The 21074-nt window shown below is 39.8% G+C and overlaps 1 protein-coding gene across 1 annotated transcript; it reads right to left on the reverse strand.

Moving 5' to 3' along the window:
* Positions 1 to 488: 488 nt before the first annotated feature.
* ACTC1 (actin alpha cardiac muscle 1) lies at positions 489 to 5614 on the reverse strand. Its single transcript, XM_035552120.2, has 7 exons — positions 5488 to 5614; positions 4999 to 5147; positions 3587 to 3911; positions 2803 to 2964; positions 2498 to 2689; positions 1168 to 1349; positions 489 to 809 (listed from the first exon to the last, which is right to left on the reverse strand). Exons 2-7 carry the CDS (start codon positions 5125 to 5127, stop codon positions 666 to 668), a joined length of 1134 nt encoding a protein of 377 aa, XP_035408013.1. The 5' UTR covers positions 5128 to 5147; positions 5488 to 5614; the 3' UTR covers positions 489 to 665.
* Positions 5615 to 21074: the final 15460 nt, after the last annotated feature.

A 21074-nucleotide genomic window follows, 5' to 3' on the forward strand; every position in this document is an offset into this window, starting at 1 on the left:
AGATGAGTAAACTGTCAGTTTGAATTAATGTTTTGTCATAAATATTTATAGCCCACAGAAAACAACTGCATGACTCTTAAGGACTGAGATAATTAGTTATAAATTGCATTCTAAACATATCAACATAAGCCTTTTTCAGAGGCTTTGGCTTTCAATATGTTGATATTAATATACTTAGGTTGTAAATAATACAACAACAAAATCTAAACCCAGTGAGTGAATGTGAGAGGTTTTCTTTCCACTTACTAGGTCTACCTTCAAGATTACTTTTGTAAGCCTTCACAAATGATGTTTCTTTTGTTTCAAGTTTCAAAATTAAAACTATGAAGCATGAATTCATAGTAATAGTAAACTGCGACCTAACATGCCTACATCAGTTAGGAAGACACATGCTGTGAAGGCATTGATGGGAGTTTCCAAATCCCAGGTTGTTTAGACTCATTTTTGTAACTATTTGAACACTTAAAAAAAAAAGTAAGAAGCATGTGTAGGTTGCAAGTCCCAGATCTTTATTTATAAAGCAATAAATATTAGAAGCACAAATAAATTGCACGGGTGTGTAAACAAACTGTACAATGACTGAAGAGTTCAGGAAGGGATGCCAGAAGACTCCAAGAAGCATATTGTCGTCATCCTGAGTGGGAAGTAAATTGAGGGAAAAGTGCTTAGAAGCACTTGCGGTGGACAATGGATGGACCGGCTTCATCGTACTCCTGTTTACTGATCCACATTTGCTGGAAAGTGGACAGAGATGCTAGAATGGAGCCACCAATCCATACAGAGTACTTGCGTTCAGGTGGGGCAATGATCTAGGATGAAGAAAAACAGCAAAATCCCCTGTTAACGATTCCGTTACTGCACAACCAGCCCACACCACCAGCATACCAAGCTGCTAGTTGTTTCTTTAAGTAAGAATCTCTCTAACATAGCATACTGATCTTCAACAGCTGGAACAATTTATGTAATATTCTTTAAGAAAATTTACAGACCAATTTGCCTGTTTTCTAACACTTGCTTCTCATTAATATAATTAAGTTGATTCAATGGAAAAACTTCTCATTTGTCCATCAGCTGATGATCTCACTTTTGAGTTGTTCCTATATCCCAATTCAATGACAAGGACATTTTCCCCCTCCTTATCCATATATTATAGTACAAAGTCCTCACCTTGATCTTCATAGTGCTAGGAGCAAGTGCAGTGATTTCCTTCTGCATGCGGTCAGCAATACCAGGGTACATCGTTGTACCACCTGAGAGGACGTTGTTAGCGTACAGGTCCTTACGAATATCAATATCACACTTCATGATGCTGTTGTAGGTAGTTTCATGAATACCAGCAGATTCCATACCTTGAGAAGAGAAACAGCAGATCAGTAAATTATACATGAGGTCTTCGTGAAAAGAACTCTCAATATTTATCTTCATTACTAATATGAGCTTCTATTAACTTTTCTGTTGTAAAATTACTTACCAGTAAAAGTTATAGAAATACAAGACATGGAATTGCAGAACTAGCTTAGAAAATCAATATTATTTGTTAGAAAAGCTAAGAATCATAAAGCATATGCAAGGGAGACCCACAACATACAGTAAGAGGTAGACGCACAAGATAAACTCATTTATTATATGGCAATGGGAGCAAGTTACACATAACAGAAAACATGAGTATCAGGTTATGTCAGAGTCCCACAAAAAGCATTAGTTGAATATAGTAAGGATGGCAATAAGAAAGTGAAAACAGTCAAAGTAGAACTAAAAAAAGACACTAGTAATTTCCTTTCTTCAGCCTACCTGAAATTCAGCCTATGCCATTTATAAACATCAAGGCAAGAGATAACTGAGACATGGGCCAGGCTATTAGTACTTGGTGATAAGTAAAAAGAAACCAGAAGCAAGTGTCTGTAGGTTGCATTCCAATTTATAATTTTAACAGGTGCTTCCTGAAAGAGTTAACACTAGATATACAGTAACACGTCAGCTGATGAACAACTGCATTTGTTGCTCAGTACTTACAATGTAAGCATTTGCTATTATCCGTCAGCTGCACCCACAAGCAGCAAAGCTAGCCATTTTGGCCACGGCCATGTTTGATTTCAGTTCATGTAAATATACATATCTTCATTCCATCTTATTCTCTCCCAGACATTTTACTTCTTTGTGGAGTCAGATATTGGTGTAAGCGTAAGCTTTACAAACACAGCACTGAAAGCTGTTCTTGTCATCAGCAACATGACAATATTACAAGTGTACATTTTTTCGCTAAAAAATTGTAAGTCTAAAACCTGGTCTAAAAGTTGCAATGAGAGCCCACAGCTCAGCTAATTACCAGCTGGTAATCATATTATGCAGATCCAACAGGGAGCAGAGAATCTAACTCCCTATTGAAGTTTGGTTTTGTGCCAAATTTAGATAAAGAAGAAGGGGAGTGGGGCACCTTCTAGATCTTGTGATTCATTCGTACCTCCTACTGAAAGGAGAATTTCTTGGGAACACTTACCAATAAAGGATGGTTGGAATAAGGTTTCAGGGCAGCGGAAACGTTCATTACCAATTGTGATCACTTGACCATCAGGCAATTCATAGCTCTTCTCCAGAGAGGAGGAAGAGGCAGCAGTGGCCATTTCATTCTCAAAGTCCAGTGCAACATAGCACAGTTTCTCTTTGATATCACGAACAATCTCACGTTCAGCTGTAGATATATAGAAATGAAATTAAGGTTTGAAGAAGCAAAACACTAGAGAAAGAAGATGGGCCAACAGAGACATGAGGATTTTTACAGAAGAGCAAAGCTGGAGGACCGACCTGTTGTCACAAAGGAATAGCCACGCTCCGTGAGGATCTTCATGAGGTAGTCAGTCAGATCCCTGCCAGCCAGATCCAGGCGCATGATAGCATGAGGCAAAGCATAACCTTCATAAATAGGTACGTTGTGGGTGACACCATCGCCAGAGTCAAGAACAATACCTGGGAGAGAAATTGTCAGAGACCAGTTAGAATCAATCACCTATGAAATGCTTCAAACCTTTACAATACAGTGAGCAGTAACACGGAAAACAAAACAGCATTTTTCAGGCAGCATAAGCAGCATCATTCTGTTTTAGGCAGTTACTGCCATACAGGTCTTGCCAACATTTGCTTTTGCATTTGCTTGCATAGACATTGCCCATTTGGTCAAACGTTCCCATAAAAGAGTTGTTCTGTATGGATTTTAAACTAATCCATATGAACAGCCTTCCACTACAACACTGAGCACCAAGTGTGTTTGTGACAGTGATTGTCTTGATCCAGTAAAGGGAATCTTTTGGGCCCAGTTTAAACTAGTGTAATACTCGTGTTAACTGCAGTATCTTCATAGTAATGTTTCCTTGTTCACATCATAATGCAGACAAATCCATGGACTGTTCTTTCCAAAGACTATTTTGCACTACCTTTTCTGCTAATGTTATTTTTAGTCACTATAATCTTTAAAAAAAAAAAGTCTGCAAATTTGATTTGTGTTGTTTTTTTTCATGCTTGGAGTGGGAAGGAAGGGAGGGATGGGGGAGTCCTGAATGAAAAAAAAATCTAAACGGTGTGTTTATTTTACCTGTTGTACGACCGGAGGCATAGAGGGACAAGACAGCCTGGATTGCCACATACATGGCAGGTACGTTGAAGGTCTCAAACATTATCTGGGTCATCTTTTCACGATTAGCTTTAGGGTTCAAGGGGGCTTCTGTGAGCAAGGTGGGGTGTTCCTCAGGGGCCACACGGAGTTCATTGTAGAAAGTGTGGTGCCAGATCTTTTCCATATCGTCCCAGTTGGTGATGATGCCATGTTCAATGGGATATTTCAAAGTCAGGATACCTCTTTTGCTCTGTGCTTCATCACCCACATAGGAATCTTTTTGACCCATGCCAACCATAACACCCTAAAAGAAGAAAATACAGAAAAGCATGATTTGAGGAAGACAACATTACAGAGCCCAAACAATTACACCACAGACAACTATGCTGTTTTCCAGAAAGGTACGAACATTTGTGCCACTGAAAGCTTGTTTAGGAAAAATGTGCTTCACTAAAATATTAAGTCAACAGAATTTGAAGTTCTCTCTCAAAATCTGTTTTCCTTTAATCAGATGAAAGCATTTTTCCCCTTTTTGTTTAAAACACCATTTATTTTCAATTACCTCTTGTGGTCCAAAAGTTTGACTGACAGTAAACTGCACAATATAATGAGCAAGAAAATACAGATACAGAGATACACAAAGAGAGTTTATCAACATGAAAATAGGGAGTGGAATAAGTCTTCTAGTGAAAAAAGACACAGCCAAAATGGCTTTTTTGCTATGATGGCTCAACAGCAAAGTACTCACAAGAACAGAATATAAATTCCAGATGTTTTAAATAATAATATAAAAAAATACAAACTTTTTAACATGGAAACTGTAGGACAAAGAGTGCTGTTTTCCATATGCTGAAAGACATCACAAAATAGGGGAAGAATGAAATGGGAACAGAAAAAAGGAGACTTAGAAGGTGGTAAGAAGGCAAGATCAGAGACAAAGCAGAGGAGATTCAAGAGTTTGGTACATGGGACATTGCACTGGATGGGTGGGAAGGGCCTTAGACAAACAGCTTCATGCACAAATTGGGCCAACAGAGACACCTTTGAGCTAACACCAGCAGCATGTCTGGCCTAGGGCATGGAGCGGGCGGCAGCTTTGTAGGGTGCTGGGTTTGGGCTCATTAGGAGAGAGGACAGGGTGAGAGTGGAGGGAAGCTGGTGAGTCTGAAATAGCTGGGGCAAAGGGAGATGGTGATAGAAAGGAGACGACAGAGAGCCAAAGAGGGGAATTCAGGGAAGCCCCAAAGAAAACTGGAAAAGCGTCAGCAGTGCCAGCATAAGGTGTGAGCGGAGGGAAAGGCAGAGTGTTAGGCGCAGGACTGAAGTGAGGAGTGAGGTGACTCCTGGGGAGCGGGGCGAGCCCCGGTGCCGTCCGAGGGACGGGCATTTACCTGGTGTCGGGGGCGGCCCACGATGGACGGGAAAACGGCCCTGGGGGCATCGTCTCCGGCAAAGCCCGCCTTGACCAGCCCTGAGCCGTTGTCGCACACCAGCGCGGTGGTCTCCTCGTCGTCACACATCGTGGCTGAGCGGCGCGGACCTGCAAAACAGCGCGGCGGCGCCTCCAGACCCCTGCGGGCACGGCAGCGCGGACCCGGACCCCGACCCCCGACCGGCCCCACGCCCCCGGCACCTCCCCGGCGCGGCGGAGGCGGGAGGTCCCGGGAGGATGCTGCGGGGCTCGGCTACGCTCGTGTGCTCCATCAGCCGCCTCGTAAAGCCCCCCTGTGAGGCTTCTAGGCCGCTAACTCGGGGCATCCCCCCGGGGCACGGACCTCAACGGGAGCGTCGCGCCCCGTCGGGCGGCTGGCGCTGCCCGGGGCGGGCGGAGGAGGGAAGGGGGCGGTGAGGGAGCCTCCCCGTCCCTCAGCGCTACTCACCGGAGCGGCGGGGGGGCTGCCGAGCGGAGGCTGGGTGCCGTCCCGGCCGAGAGCCGCCGCTTTATAGCTGCCGTCGGGGCCGGGGCCACGGCGGGCCGGGGCCGGGGCCGCCGCCGTCTCCTTATTTGGCCGGCGCCGCGACATGGCGGCGCGGCGCGGCCATGAATGGAGCAAGGCGCGGCGCGGCCGCACGGCCCATGTAAGGCAGGCGCGGGGCTGCGCGGCCCCGGCCGCCGCATGGCCAAATAGGGCCGGCACCGGGCCGCCGGGGGGACGCCGACGGAGGGAGGGAGGCCCCCGAGGGAGGCCCCCGGCCCCCGTGTGTGGCCCCTGGGCTAGGCTCCCTCCCGCTGCCCGACCCAGGTGGGCCCGCCAATGTCCCCTTCGAGGTGCTGAGGATGCCGGGGTCTTACCTTTCGTTTATTTCTTTTCTCAGTGAAAACCCAAACCTGGCTAAGCTGGTGCTTAACCGACGGCCCAAGAGTTACCACTTTGGTGGTACCCACTGAGGCACATCTCCTCGGGAAGGAGCAGCGCACGCTCAATTTCTTTTGAACCTTGATGAGCACACACAGGCAAAAAGCTCGTGCTTCTCTTGGCTTTTGGCTGGCAACATCTACAGCACAAAGCGGGAGCTGTTCGTTTACGTTAACGTGCAGATACTTAAACTCTCCGGGTTTGCTCTTGTAATGCACGCTGGGCCAGTAATGCGTAGTGATATGTGTAAGGCAGAGAAGGAGAGATGGGAATAGCTTGGACCAAAAAAAAAGAGCCATGTTATTAATGTAATGTGGCAGTTGTTTTCCTGCTCGGTTGTTGAGCCATCCACATTGATAATTTGTTCCAACCGTAGAACCTAGAAAATCCATGTATCTTCAAGGGTTTTGTTGGTTTTTGCTTTTTGTTCTTCTTTTTTTTTTTTTTTTTTTTCCCCAGTTAAAAATAGACGGGAGAGGCATCCCTTGAGTGGGCCTGGCCTGGTATGCAAAGGCAGAGATTGTCAACGTGTGTCCCAGAGGAGCTGCGTTATAACACAGAGTACAGCGTCCTTCGGGCACGCAGCATGTGAACCACACAGTGCCTGCCTCTGTAAGATACAACGGCAAAAAGAATCGAGGTTTGGGGCAGAAGGCGAGGGTGGAATGTAAAGAGGGGAACGCAGTCAACTGGATCAACTGCTTAAACACAGGTCAAATTAATTAGATGTCTGCAAGGCGTGACATCCATCACATGGTTGTATACATCTTCAGTGCGGTGGAAACAAAGAGCCTGTGAATGCAACCCAACCTGCGCTTTGGGAAGCTTGGAGTTCTTCAGTGTAAGAGCTGTCCTTGCACTGTGATTAGGCTCTAACAAAGGGTACAAGAACTGGAAACTGCTTCTCATTTCTAAGCAGTATCCAAAGGGGGCGTCAGAGTCTCTTCAACTTTAATTTCTTCTGAAATTCGAGATAGTGGAATCAGTTTCCTCATTTCTAACACAATTAATGAGGTGGTTAGCTCCACCCCAGCCCCAGTTTATCTTGGGGTTGTGCCCAGTTATGAACACAACTCCGAAGCAGATGTAGCGACAAACTTCTTGGCCATTGTTAGCTCCTGCTTTTCTTTAAATGCCCTGAGGGGAGACAACCTGTTTCAGGTGAGACACTATTTGTGTATAAAGATGTGTGTGTATATTTTATATATGTATATATATAAATATATATATATATTATATGCATTTTATTTATTTTTTTCCACTCACCAACCTGAGAAAGGAAGGTGTAGGACTGTGAAACACAGTGACCTAACAAGGTCAAAGCAGGGAAGGAGTGTGCTCCAGCGCTACTGCTCTGGGCAAACTTTTGCTCTTAGTTTCCTGCTATTGATGAAAAATCATCCAAAATCAATAGTGGTGTGGGATAAGGACTCCAAGTGAGTCTGTATCTATCTAAATTGATTAGACATGGGGTTAAAAAAAAAAAATTGAAAATATTTTGTTGATAGCAATACCTATTTATATAAGAATTCATATATATATATGCCAGGCTGTATACCACAGACTATGTATGCAGAGAGTTCTAATTCAGGCCAAAAAATGCCATACTCTGCTTTAAATTAAAAAAGAAGTACATTTTAATCTATCATAAATTGCCACATATAATTTAAATCTCATTCTTTTTTTTTTCCCCTAGCACATCTTTTCTACAGAAACTGTATAATGTGAGGGATTGGCCAGCCTCACCGGCACTAGCGATTAGTTTACAGTGTTATCTCAGCTGCTCCTCCATTCCGAGGTGTTACAGTATTTACATAGAAGCCCGCTGCTGATAGCTGCATTGAATTCCTCCCCAATCAGACCCTCCCTGCCACATCCTACATTCCCTTTGGCTAGAGAGACGCTATTGAAACTGAGACAAAGCCAGCTCTTGCTGCAAAAGTGACACAAAACAGTCTGTATTTTCTTGTTTCCTTCATAACTCAATATTGGCTTTCTCTACCCTTTCCTCCAGTTTTAGATTTCTAATCCAGGAGGACTCACATCTCGGATCCTTATGCACTTGAGAGCTCATCAATCTCTCTCCTCCCATCTCTCTCTCTCTTCTTTCTGTATACTGCAAGGTCAAATGAAAAGAGCAGAACACGATGCACATAAATCCAAGATCACATCTGCTACCACAAAGCCATTTGAAAAGTCCCCAGATAAACTTATACCTTTGGCCAAAACAATCTTTGCTTTCTGCACCAAAGTGCTTTTACAACCTCAAATAAACAAAACAAACAAACAAAGAAACAAGAACCTACTGAAGTGTTTTACATATAATCCAGAGGAAAAATACTGTAGCATCTGACAGACCAGGGTCCCAACATGCTGTATACATTTCTCATGGACACAGCTACCAGGAAGCACCCCAGCAACAAAGGAAAAACCAGCAGTATGGGGTGTTAGGACTGCAGGCAGATCTGCAGTGGACCTAAGCTGCACATACCCTAAAATAGCTCGAACACACGGGAGCATGAGGTCTCAATGCCTACGCAATATTAATGGTGTAGCGCAAGTACTATGCGTGATACATGCACACAGGCAAAACTGGATGTGTTACTTAACTAACAAGACACTGCTGTGACTAGAGCCAACAGAACACAAATAGTGGATTATTAGCTCTTATCTCTGCATGCTAAAAATACAAATAAAAAAAAAATACACTGCAATCTTACAATTCCCCAAAATCCTCACAATCACTGTTCAGCTTTTGAATGAAAGAAAAAGAAATATCTTAAAAGTAAAGCCTTGATTCTTCAAACTTCAAAGCATCAAATACTACCACCAACTTTTTTTTTTGACTACCACTGAGATTTTTTACAGTAGTTAAAACTGCAGTCAGAAAATGAAAGTGTGTAGAATCTTTCTTTCTTTCACATTGTTCTTTTATTATCTGAGGTTGTTCCAGTAAAAACAATAACTTTTCATAACACATCAAACCACAGCATTATTTTGATTTCACAGTACAGCGCATCCTGACCTAGTAGGTCTTAGAACAGAAGACTTCTGTTCTCACTTCAAATCTGCTATTTCTAGATCCAATGGATCATGACATATAAAATCTGTCCTAGCACAGAGCTGAATGTTACCTCTTTTAAGCCTCAGGCCAGTGTAATCTTTGGAAGAAATTTTATTTTTTCAGAAATAAGAAGCAAATACCACTCTGACAGGTTCTATTTTGTCTCGTGACAGCTGTTTTGAGTGATATGTGCTTTAGAAATATAAGAAGCATTGCAGTATGAGTCTTATTGATGGGCAGGAGTCCTGATGTTAAACATACAATATATATCACGAATATCACTGTCATGAACGAGTCACTGTCATGAAGGAGTCAAACGTGGTTATCTATGCCTGTGTAGCTATGAAGATGTTTCTGTGCTATGCAGATATACACAGAGAAGCCATAATCTGCAGTCACCACCAACAAGCTAAAGTTGTTCCCCGTGAAATCCTCTTTATTACACATTTCCAGTCAGATATTGAAACTCCAAAGTAAGAAATCTTTCTCCACTTCGGCTAGATGATAGTTTCCCAATTTAATAGCCACACTGTCAGGCAAACTTCTCTAGAAAATTCATCAAATATTTCCTCTTCTCCGTTATGTCTCATTCACCCTAGTGATAGCCTGTGTCATACTTAATACATTCCCTGTCTTCTCAGCATTTAAAGCCTTCGCATAGTTGCAGGCTGTTATCATCTCTTTGCGTCTCTTTCTCTCACTCACTCATGTACTGCTGCACATCTATAATTAACCTAAAACATCTTAAGTGTGCTCTGAAATGATAGAATAATGAGGTGGGCACTGGGAGGTAGAGATGCAGCTAAAGCGTCTTGTTAGGAAGCTGAGAGAAGTAGGAACAGGCAACATAAATGGAGGTGAAAGGAGTTTATGCTGTGGGTCTGACCATCATGAATCATTACTCGCTGTGTGTCACTTACAAAGAAAGAAAGGCAGAGACTCTCACTCCCATTATAGACCCTTTGCAGCAGAAAGAGGACTTAGGGAGAGCCCAGAGACTTGTAAAAGCACTGGGCCAGCACAGGAGGAATTTCTTGCTTCCCAAAGTGCTGGCTTCTCACGAGCCACAGCATAGCAGGTATGATGGGTAGGATGCTAGCTTTTCATACTGTGAAGACTGCAGGCTGCTCTGAAATAAAATACAGCCCGGGGAAACTGCTACAGCTTAGTCTCCTCAGCCTGTTGTATGCACTGAAGGACAAGGAGTAGTTCAAGAGGACAGAAATACATCCCGAACACTTCAGCTGTTTGCAGCATGTATCTCGGTTGCCAGTCCTGTGCAGTGTCTCTGAGAGATTACCTGCCTTACATGAGAATGTTGACAGGCAGATTTTCTAACAGACCCTAAGTCTCATTTCAGCTAGTTTTTGTTGTTGGTGGTGGTGGTTTTGTTTGTTTGTTTGTTTTTACTTAGAAAAAAAAATCTTACTTGAACACCAGAAAAGATGGGACATGAAAAACACCTTTGTAGATGTTTGTTCAGTACCACCCCATCATCACTCGATGAGTGTCTGCCTGCTAGTACAGTATCAACAAATAACAAATCCAAAAGCAATGGGCACTTGCTAGATGTAGAAAGGGTGGTTTGAAGTTCTTTTATATGAGGAATATTTCCAAAAAAATACCAACGCTTAAGGCTAAATTCTACCCAGCCAATTAAAACTTGTAATAATTTTTATTTAAAATGCATTTCCTTCTTATATGTGACTGCAAAAAGCTCAAATTTGCAAAACGCTTACCCAGCAAGCATAATGGAGTGACCTGGGACCTTAGCAGGTATTTCATTCATAATATGAATTATGTAGGTTAATACCTACATACTGAAAGATGACAAAGGAGATCAGTCAGAGGCAGAGAGAAGACAAGAAAGCAAGAGACTCCAGAAGTTGCAGCCAAATGCACTTCCTCACCCTGATTTATGTCTCAGTCCACCTTCAGTCTCCTCCAAGTTCATTGCGCTCCTGTTTTTTGCCATAGATTCTGCACCTGTCACAGTCTATAGAAAGTGATCAGGACCTCATAGCCTATCTGTGTATTGCTTTTCAAATTTAGTATCACAACTGCTACCATACCACTGCCATGAGCAGTTGCAAATCTATTACCAATGACCTCTTCTGGCAGTGTTTCTAGCACACTGCCGTAACCTTAAATTTAATTTATTTCTCTACTGCAAGTCCTTTAGCAAGGTCTCCAATTCACAACCACTTGTACTAATTCATGTCAAAGCCAGTTTCTAAAAACTTTTCAGACTGTTTCATACTAGGAACTGGATCTCTTCCCTTCTTCACTGCTTCTAATGTTCCTCCCCTTGAGTTCCCCTTTTTTATTTATGATTTTATCACGTTCCCCCATCTTCTATTTCATCACCCTCCTCATGTAATTCCCATCTTTTTACATATTTGAGAACTTTATGCTCTCCAGTAGATTGTTGTGTGCAGCCATCTATATAAGATGATAAGAAGATAAGAGAAATGAGGACTCAAACTGTGTAGGGAAAGTTTTCCAGAGAAAAAAGAAACATACTTCTCTTCTTCCCCAACTAACGTGCAGTTGTAAGAAGATGAAATCTAATACATGTATCTTTTCTTTACTGGCATATTGCTTAGGATTGTCTTATTTATAACCCACCACATTACTTTGGTCTCACCAATCTGTATGAGCTGTCATTTGAAATCCACTACAATGCGCAGAGTTCAGTAATCTGAAACAAAAAGAACCTGAATCTACCAGCTGCTGGAAAGCCTTGTGTGCTTTTCCAGATTGCCTCTCAGCTGCCTTCTATTTTTCAGAATCAGCGACAGATGTCTCAGAATTACAGGAAAAGCAACAGCGAAGCTGTCTATCCAAATTGCATTCTAGCTAAGGAACTTTTAATGAATTTGTTCTCAAATAGGAATACGTAGGGCTCTCTGAATCTGTGGTGTACACAGAAAAAAAAAAAGCCACAATTGATAAATACATCCATCCCAAGAAATTCCATTTTACAAGTCTGATGAGTTCTGCTGCTGTAGAAGGAAAAAAATGAAAACTATAGATTTATTTTTCAGAAAGACAGTATCTGAATCATCATAAACAAAACATGTCACAAATAATTGTAAAACAAAATAATAAATCATAATCACAAAACAAAACATTTTAATCAACAAAAAATATATTTTCTGTTTCTGAGTATTTTCAGGGTTTTTACCTTTTAGCCAAATTCAGTAGAAAAATATTTTTATCTCACCTTTTTCAAAGGATGGAAAAATTACTAAGATTTTGATCATCAAAATAAAGTTTCTCTGGAGTCTTGCTGACCATTCGGATCTCTCAGGTATTAAGTGACTAGCTAGAAATTTGTAGGAGTGTAGACAAAACTGTTCTTTTTTCCACAAAGCAGTCTGATAAAAAGACTTTATGCAATAAGAAAAACATACCACAGATGTAAATGTATATATTGTTGCTACGTATCATGGTGCAAATCCAAATTTTATATACTTTTTACAATTTATTTCTCTTTATGTTCAATTAGAATTGAGGAGAGAGGTAAAGCAAACACCGGACCAAAATTTTTTCTTTCATGATGGCATCATAATATGAGTAGATATTTTTGTGCTGGCAACAGATAGGATATTTTTTTTTTCTACTGGCTTTTGTGAATGATTAATTGCATAGTATGTTTTAGAAAGAATATACAAATATTTCCAAAAATAATTTCCTATAACATGTTAAATCTTCAGTAATGTAGTCTTCATTTCAGTCCAACATTCTCATAACATGTTGAGTACAATTCAGAAGATTTCATACCAGACAGACATTTGTCATTTTAACAATAAAATGTGTAACACGATAACAGTACTGACATGTACATAACAGATTTTTCAGATCTCAGAGAGCATTTTCTAAGCTAATCCTATTGCGTACACACAGGGTGAAAAAATACCATAGAGAAGAAGCAGAGTTCAACTGAAGTGAAAATAGCAAAACCACATTTTGAGCCATTCTAGAATGCTTGGCGTTGGAAACAATTTGAAGGCACTAAAAGGGGATTACTTATAGGGTTTAATAATTTCCTAAATAGTATTCTAGAATGACATTGGGGAATGTTTTCTACCAGTATTGTTTTATCTACTGAAGAAAACAAACCAGGGTGTACCTCATTTTTCTTGTAAAGAAGCTCTGTTTTGGACAAGGCTAAACATTTACCAAGGCATTAGCAAGAAGTTTGTACTGTCTCTTCTATACATTTCCTGTAAATAATCAAAGGATTTCACACTTTGCTTAACATGCTTCATAACTATCACAGAAAAATGTAGGGTTGTTTCTGGGTTACCTCTAGAATAGAATGCTTGATTTCAAATGTATTAGAACAATTCGTTCTAGTTAAGCCATCCTTAACACAGGAAGACCCGTTACTGGCTCAGTCAACTTTGTAATTACTTATGCTTGCTATATAGATTTGAATTGGGCATGATTTTTCTTTCACTTGAGTCCCCCTGGCTGTCTTGTTTTCATATTTTCTTCCTTATAATAGAATGGCACTTTTTTTTTCTTCACATTCCACTGATTTCAACAGAGATACAATGATGTCAGTCAGTCAAAAAATCTGGGCTGTTTTCTTTGTACTACTTGCTAGAGATGCACCTTCATTAGACCGTATGACATTTTGAAAGGTAATGTAAAAAAAAAAAAAAAACAAACAAACAAACAAACAAAAAAACCTCTGAAATATTAATCATGTGATGAGATACCAAAATACTGGTGTCACATTTTCAAGTAAAACTCATGTATATTTCACCTGAACAAAATCTCTCAGCCAACATTTGATTTCAATTTATTTATGGACTTATCCCAACTTTTAGCTTACTTTTTTTTCTGAATTTGACTAGATATGCAGTCAGTGGGTCTGCAGGCCAGGTCCATAATTTCATACTAATGTACTGATGTTGAAGACAATGAAATTACATAAAATACTTGGATTTTTTCCTGAGTAAATATACATTTTATTTTAGAATCTCACAGTTTGTCCAGTAAACTATTCCTGTGCTATAAACAGACTAGGTTGGTGTTAAAATTCACTGAGACCTGACATTAAATAAAAACAAATTAACAGCTAAATAATCCTAAACTGTTTAAGTCAAATTTAAATTAGTATTTCATATAAAGATGTTCAATGTGTCCTGCAGATAAAGTAAGAGCTGTGGAGCCACATACTCTTGCATTTGAAAAATCTCTCAGGCATAGCTAAAATTTGTGTTTGTTGTCATTCTTCCTGTAAGAATGGCCCAGACAGAAACTGTCCTGAATCTGGGAACAACGATCGACTCGGGAGAACCATTACAAAACCTGGGAAAAAATCTGAAAAAGTGTGTTAGAACTGAAAGGTTAAATGAAGATTTAAAGGATAGGTCACTTACCTAAAATCTCAGTGACTCAAGATCAGAGGAAGTACCAGATGGCATCAATGAAAATCTCATTGGCAAGAAGTTCACCATTTAAGTCGTTTGGGGAAAATGTTGCTGAAAATACATTTTTAGTCTGTTGCCTTAAGCACAGTAGGAGTTCAGGAAAAAAAAAGTTTAATGGTTCATAAAGGGATTACTTCCCCGTTAAATAACTCCTAAAATAATACACAAAACACAACCAAAGGCAGTCACCACAAAAAACATCTAGATACTTTTCTATTTTGCAAAACAGTACCAAAACTACAGGCCACGTTGTTGCCTCCAGAGGAATTACACTCCTGAAAAATGATAGTTTCTCAGTGCAAAATGTCTTGGATAGACCAAGATATTGGACAGATATCTGACAAAGCTTGACATTCACAAAAAGTCAAATAGAGTGTACTGCCCTTCAAAATGAGAAAAAATGGCCCTAGAACAAGGAACTCGGTTAAACTCAGTAAATACAAGGAAAACTTGCATGCAGAATGAGTTTGCTAAGTCAGCCGTATTTTACAGAGAACACTGGCACACAGACAGGGTCTGGCACTGACATTATCTTCCACTAGAGATAACCAGGACCAAGGTTTCTAGGGATTCAAACTATATTCAGACTGACTGACAGAGTTAAAGGGAAAATAAAAATAGCATGTTTATTTAACTTTGCTTAACTGCATGACGCTTGGAGACCACATCTGCCATGGCCTTGAGGGCACTTCCAGCCCATACTATGGCTGCCCAGCAGCCCCTGGGTTCCCCCCACCCTGCCCATGCCCAGGCCCTCACATCAGCCCTGGGGCCATCAGCCCCTGTCCCAGCAAGCCCGTGGCAGAGCCAGGCTCCAGCTCCATAGCCCTGCTCTGCCCAACCATGGGCCCCTCCAACCGGGACAACCCATGGGCTGAAGTTGGCACATCCCCATCCCCATGACCCTGCCCAGCCACGTCCCCTCCCAGGGCCATGTCTGAGCCTGTTTCCCCTCACTATCCTTGTTCTTGATCCCCACCTGAACTTTGTGTCTCAGTCTGGCCTTGTTGTTATGGGCCTGCTGGACACCAGCAGATCTGCCCAGCAGATGGACTTCTTGACCTCAGACTTGACTCATCACCATGATATTCCATTATGGAGTGGAGTATGGATACTCCATCTGGACTCTTGCTCAGATCTGGATCAGATAACCACCATTTCCACACCTGGCCTGAGCGTCCCTTAGGCCTGGGACCTGCCTGGCAAGATCCCTGTCCTACCCCACTTGCAATGTTGTCCCCTGTGGCTCCCCATCCTCTAGGGAGCAGCCAGCTCTCACTGCTCTCTGATATGCATGGAAACTACTAGATTCAGGTTCAACTGGCCACAAAACCAACCTGTCCTAAAATGCCATAATTACTGTCTTCAACTTGCACCCAAAGAACGTAACCTAATGCGGTGCTCATTGCTGGCTGCTTGCCTGTCAAGATGCTAATTAGAAACACCTGACATCATCCTCTTGTCCATTAAGAAAGCACAAGTGTTTTAAAGGTGGCAGACTGACTCATTTGCAGTGCTTTACTCCTCCTTGTGTAGAAGCAAGAGCTCAAAGAAAGAAGCAAAAGCTCAAAGTCAAGTGTATTTTAAAAAAGTCTTGCTTGTGTACCCAATGCATATATTATTTTGTGTCCTTTGTTCAGAAACTGTTGTTGTTAGTCATATCAGATACAGATCATTCCTTCTGTTGTGAGTTCATAAAACAGTATTGGAGACTATTAAACTCAGGATGAAAATGCCAAGTACTTATTTTACTAAAAATAAAGTTGTGTAATTCATGGTTCTGCAAAAGACAGAAATCTCAAAATACACAATAATATAAAATATTCAAATCTATGTCTAAATTAAGTTCAAAATATATATTTTCAAAACCATACAGGCTCATCTATTGGTACCTATATTTTCACCAAGAAGTCCTCCAAATTTTTACCAGGTTACTAGGTAGCATACCTAATCATACACAGCATTTAAACCTATATGTATCTCTGTCAAGCAAAACTTAGTACAAAGGCTGGGCACACATCATGATGGCAGTTCCCAACAGTGTTCAGAACATGTACTGGATTTTGAGATGAAGTTGCTGCCTTTAAATTATTTGGAGTCCCTCTTACTCTGTCCCACTGAAGTTGTTCTGCATAATGACACATAAAAATCAGAGGATCGGGAAAAGAACGTAAAGTTTGATAATACTGCTTTGAGGTTCAAAACACTTAACTGGCAAATGGATGGAAAATCCTGCTTTACATAGACATTAGGTTAAAATAATAAAAGAAGATGCCCAGGACACCTGCAGCCAAGTATACCTAATGGATTGCAGAGTCACGTTTCATCTCTTTTGTATTCTCTCCCTTTGCTTTTTCATACCCAGAGGTCCACATCCAACAGAATGATGGAGAAACTTATCTGTTAAGCTTCAAAGGCATTACAGTGCTTAGGATGCTACCTAACAGCTGAAGAGAGCATTAAATTTATATTGCACATCCCAGCAGAGTACTCTAATCTGTAATAAAAGGGAGAAGCAGTTGCCTCTTCTCTACCTCCACCTCCTTTTCTATGCCCAGGTGCACTTAAAAATGAACTCAATGACAGAAACAGTAAAGAGTAAGTCCTGTATAGATTCTCAGGAGGAAAAGATACAGTCAAACTCTTCAAGAATTTCAGGTTCTGTCTCCCAAATGAGCAGGGCTTCTATCTGCCAGATACACCAGCTGAAGCATACCAACTCCAGAAAGGAAGGGGGTTTCAGACACATCACAGGATTAGTGCTTCCAATACATTAGCTCTAAAGGTCTTGTCATTACTTCAGCTTTTTCTAGCACGTTCCAGTGCCTAAACCATCTCGTACATTTAAGGTGGAACCAAAACATCTATGTCAATTCTCTAGATTTCTGAGTGACAGGCAACTAAAAATTAGCTACTTCAGCACCTCAAGCCTTAATTTTAGCATACTGTAATTATTTCATGGAACTAGCAATTAAAATCTATGATGGCTTCAAAATACACTCAATTTTAAAGGTAAAGGCCATTAATACATCATCTCTTGTAAAACATAAATCGTGTCATACCTTTTGGAAACTGAAAAGAAATACTACACCTCCTGTAAGTCATCTGCTCTGTTTCCTTTCTCTCTCATTGATGATCAAGCTGGTTCCCACTGAAGGCCCTATGACATATCAAATGAAAATTATCTATATGACTGCTGTAGGAATTACATACACTATCTACCACACTGCTATACCGATCATACTGCAATGAGTTCTAAGTGCCCAAATGCAAGAAAAATGGGCATTAATTACAGAAGCTCAGAAAGGTTATTTTATGTATGAGAGACAGTCATGATAAAAAAGCTTAAGGGGTTGATACAAACCACACTGAAATTGCTAATAAACTGTCTTCGTAGACTTTGGAGTAAGCCCACAAATAGCTATCTATGGATATTGCTTTCTTATCAGATTAAGGAGGACATAACTACTATTTATACTTAAATAAAAAGCCTAAATGCCCAAGAATAAAGAAATATTTATTAAGTTTAACTGTAACTAGCTAATTTACTCTGGGCATTATGTATCACTGTATACCCTACAAACCTGTTAATTTAGGTTGTCATCTACAAAGAAAACTGCAAGAAGGCAAATCCCAGCAGAAACTGGACAGTTAACACCTTAGGGCTATTCATATTGAATTAAGTGATTGAAATTATTTTGTTGATAGAATTCAATAGCAACAGGAAGCGAGTAAAATGCAATACAAGCATAAAATACATTCAAGATAAATAACAGGATGAATCCTGAAAATACCATGTCTCAGCATATTCTGAAAATTAAATAAATTGGGCTGCAAGCAGATAAACTAAGTAAGCCCTTAGAGCTTGACATACTAAGAGGAAAAGCTAGAATATACATTGTGTTAGCTACCAACCTGTTTCTATCCTAAAGTTAGTAGCTTTCTATCTATAAACACAGGTCTTCCACTTTGGTATTACCAAGTTCCTAGTTACTAGCAAATGTTAATCTCCCAAAATTCCTGTGAGATTTTTATAGGTAGGCAATGAGACATTATATAAGGCTAAACAGGAAACTTTTGGTCAATCTGAAAATGAAAAATGAATCTTAGAAGTATTACTCCAATGTTTTAAGCTTCTGTCTGGTAGTCCTCAAATTTTCCACTTATTACTCCATTCCTACTGGCGTCTTGGGACATGCAATTTTACAGACGACCATAAAAACTAGTTTGAAAATGATAACATTACACCACACTAGATTCGTAGGCATATCTGTCAGCAAGATCAAATAGTTGTTGTAATGATGAAATCACTTTGCTCAACCAGGTTCTCCAAGCTGATCAGCTTGAAAGTCATATAAAGTCCTACTGGTTTCAGCAAAGCTATATCCAGCTGAAGCCATAGAGGAGTGAGATTCCAAGTTAAATTATTAGCAAGGAAAGGAAATATTGAAGGGCTTACCTCTTTGAAAAAAATATCTCTACAATATTTAAATGAAAAGAGAAAAGATCTTGGAATTCCGCTTAGCACAGAAACACGAGTGGGTTGAAAATCACAATAGCTTTACTTAAACTCTCATTTCGTCTTTTGGATCTGGAACTGTTATGAAAATGCAGTTAGTTATCAAAATGTCACTGATGCCAAACCAACTAATATGATGTCACAAGCAGATTAATCATTTAAGCTGGGAAAATGTCATGTGGAGTAGATGAACTCTGAAAGAAAAACTAAAGGAAGAAAAGATCCTGTTTTACATGGTATCATAGAAAATTGAATCATCTAAAAGAATGTTAGAAATTATAAATGTAAGGTTAGATATGCTTGTTAGTAAAATGTAAATCGAGATAAACATGAGGTTGTTCCTTTTGAATATTCATGACTGTGAATGACCTTTTACTTGTAAAGCATATTAATTTAAATGATTAAATATAGCATACACCAGCCTCCATCTATTCTTATCTATTTATCATATTTCACTACTCTTACAGGAAGTTAAAGAAAATGAACTTTAAAGTATTATAAAAGCACAGCTTGTTTAATAATGATCTCTAGATTCACTGTGGCAGACACTACCTATTTTTCTGTTCCTGTCATTCGAGAACAAAAAAAATGTGAAAGAATAAAAGAATCAGTGCTAATCATCCTAAACTACTTAACATCATTCAGAATCAATCCCTCCTATAAGCAAGAGATCATTTCTCACTGTAGAATTACACACCACTACTACTGCTGCAGACCTAGTTTCTAATACTAGCACAAACTGTGTAAAAAGAAGTTCTGTTAGAATGAAGTTAAAAGAAGCTTTGTTACAACATTAGTAATGAAAGATGTTTGGAGTGGTTTAGAATGTAACATAAATTCTTTTTAACCTAGCTGCAGAATTGTATATGGCCTGTATAAAATGGTAACCAGTTTGTAAATGTATTTCAGTGATTAGTTTCAAAAAGATGAGCAAAAAAATACACAGAAAATGTAAGAAAATGGAGAAGTGTAACATGAACATGAGTAATTATTGTTTCAGTCAATTCTAGTGTTGGTCTAGTTATTCCAGAGCTGCTACAAAATCTACTTTTTTATCAGATATGGAAAAAATGATGACGAACCAAGAAGGCTTATAAAACTCAGGTGCTCCTTGGAAGAAGTGTGTTTGGGGATGTTTAGAACAGTGGTCTCCGAAGTGGAACATGCAAGACATTCCACTGGGATGCAGGAATAATGTATTTTTGTACTATTGAAAAGCAAAACAAATATATTTTAAATAGCATTATTTCATCTTTGTGCCACTCTTTTTCATTGGTACTTGTGTACATTTTATCGTGTAGAGAATATAGTAGTATATTCATATAATTTATATATTAATAAGTATACATATACTGGGCAGAGATGCTTGAAATGTTTTTGATAGGAGTGCATGCTAAAAACAAAAACAAAAAAAAAAACAAAAACAAAAAACAGTTTGAAGATCCCTGGTCTAGAACACTTCCTTCTGAAGTTCCATTCCCATATGGAAGTCATAAACACAAAGATGGAGTCCAAAACCTGACCAAAAAAAAAAAAAAAAAACATTGTAAAGAGATGCTTATAGAGATCACTCGACATTCCAGCTCCCAGTGTGTCTGTCACAAGTCCTTCTGAGATTTGGCATCACAGACACTGCCTTGACACAAGAAGTGCTCTGTGGTATCAACCAGATAAGAAACAGAGCAAAATGAGGAGCAAAATAACTACAACTCCACTGTTCCCAGGAAAGAAGCTGCTAGATTTCAGCAATAACTTTAAAATGTTTGTACATTTCAGGTTCCATTTTACCAGTTAGTACAATTGTTGTTGGAAGACAGACAGTAACATTTACGACTGATTTCAAAAAGCTTATTCTGTGTGAGAAAAGAACATTACCACAGACATATTTTAAAAGCAGCTTTCAACAAAAAAATTTTTTTTTTTTCAAAAGTTTGTTTCAATACTATTTGGTTATTGTGGAGCTATAAACGAGAGAAAAAAAGAGAAAATATCCAAGTAATTCTGCTTGTGCTGAATAGGTCAAACACAAAATTATTCTTTTGTTCCAGCACTTTGAAGGCTCCCTACAGGCAATCCACCA

This window comes from Cygnus atratus, chromosome 5, assembly GCF_013377495.2.
Source record: "Cygnus atratus isolate AKBS03 ecotype Queensland, Australia chromosome 5, CAtr_DNAZoo_HiC_assembly, whole genome shotgun sequence".
Classification (NCBI taxonomy): domain Eukaryota; kingdom Metazoa; phylum Chordata; class Aves; order Anseriformes; family Anatidae; genus Cygnus; species Cygnus atratus.

Coding starts and splice junctions, on each gene's coding strand:
- ACTC1 (XM_035552120.2), bottom strand. CDS start 5,127: ATGTGTGACGACGAGGAGACCACCGCGCTGGTGTGCGACAACGGCTCA. Junction 3,912..4,998: donor TGGGCCGCCCCCGACACCAG/GTAAATGCCCGT, acceptor TTCTTCTTTTAG/GGTGTTATGGTTGGCATGGG. Junction 1,350..2,497: donor ATTCCAACCATCCTTTATTG/GTAAGTGTTCCC, acceptor TCTCTTCTCAAG/GTATGGAATCTGCTGGTATT.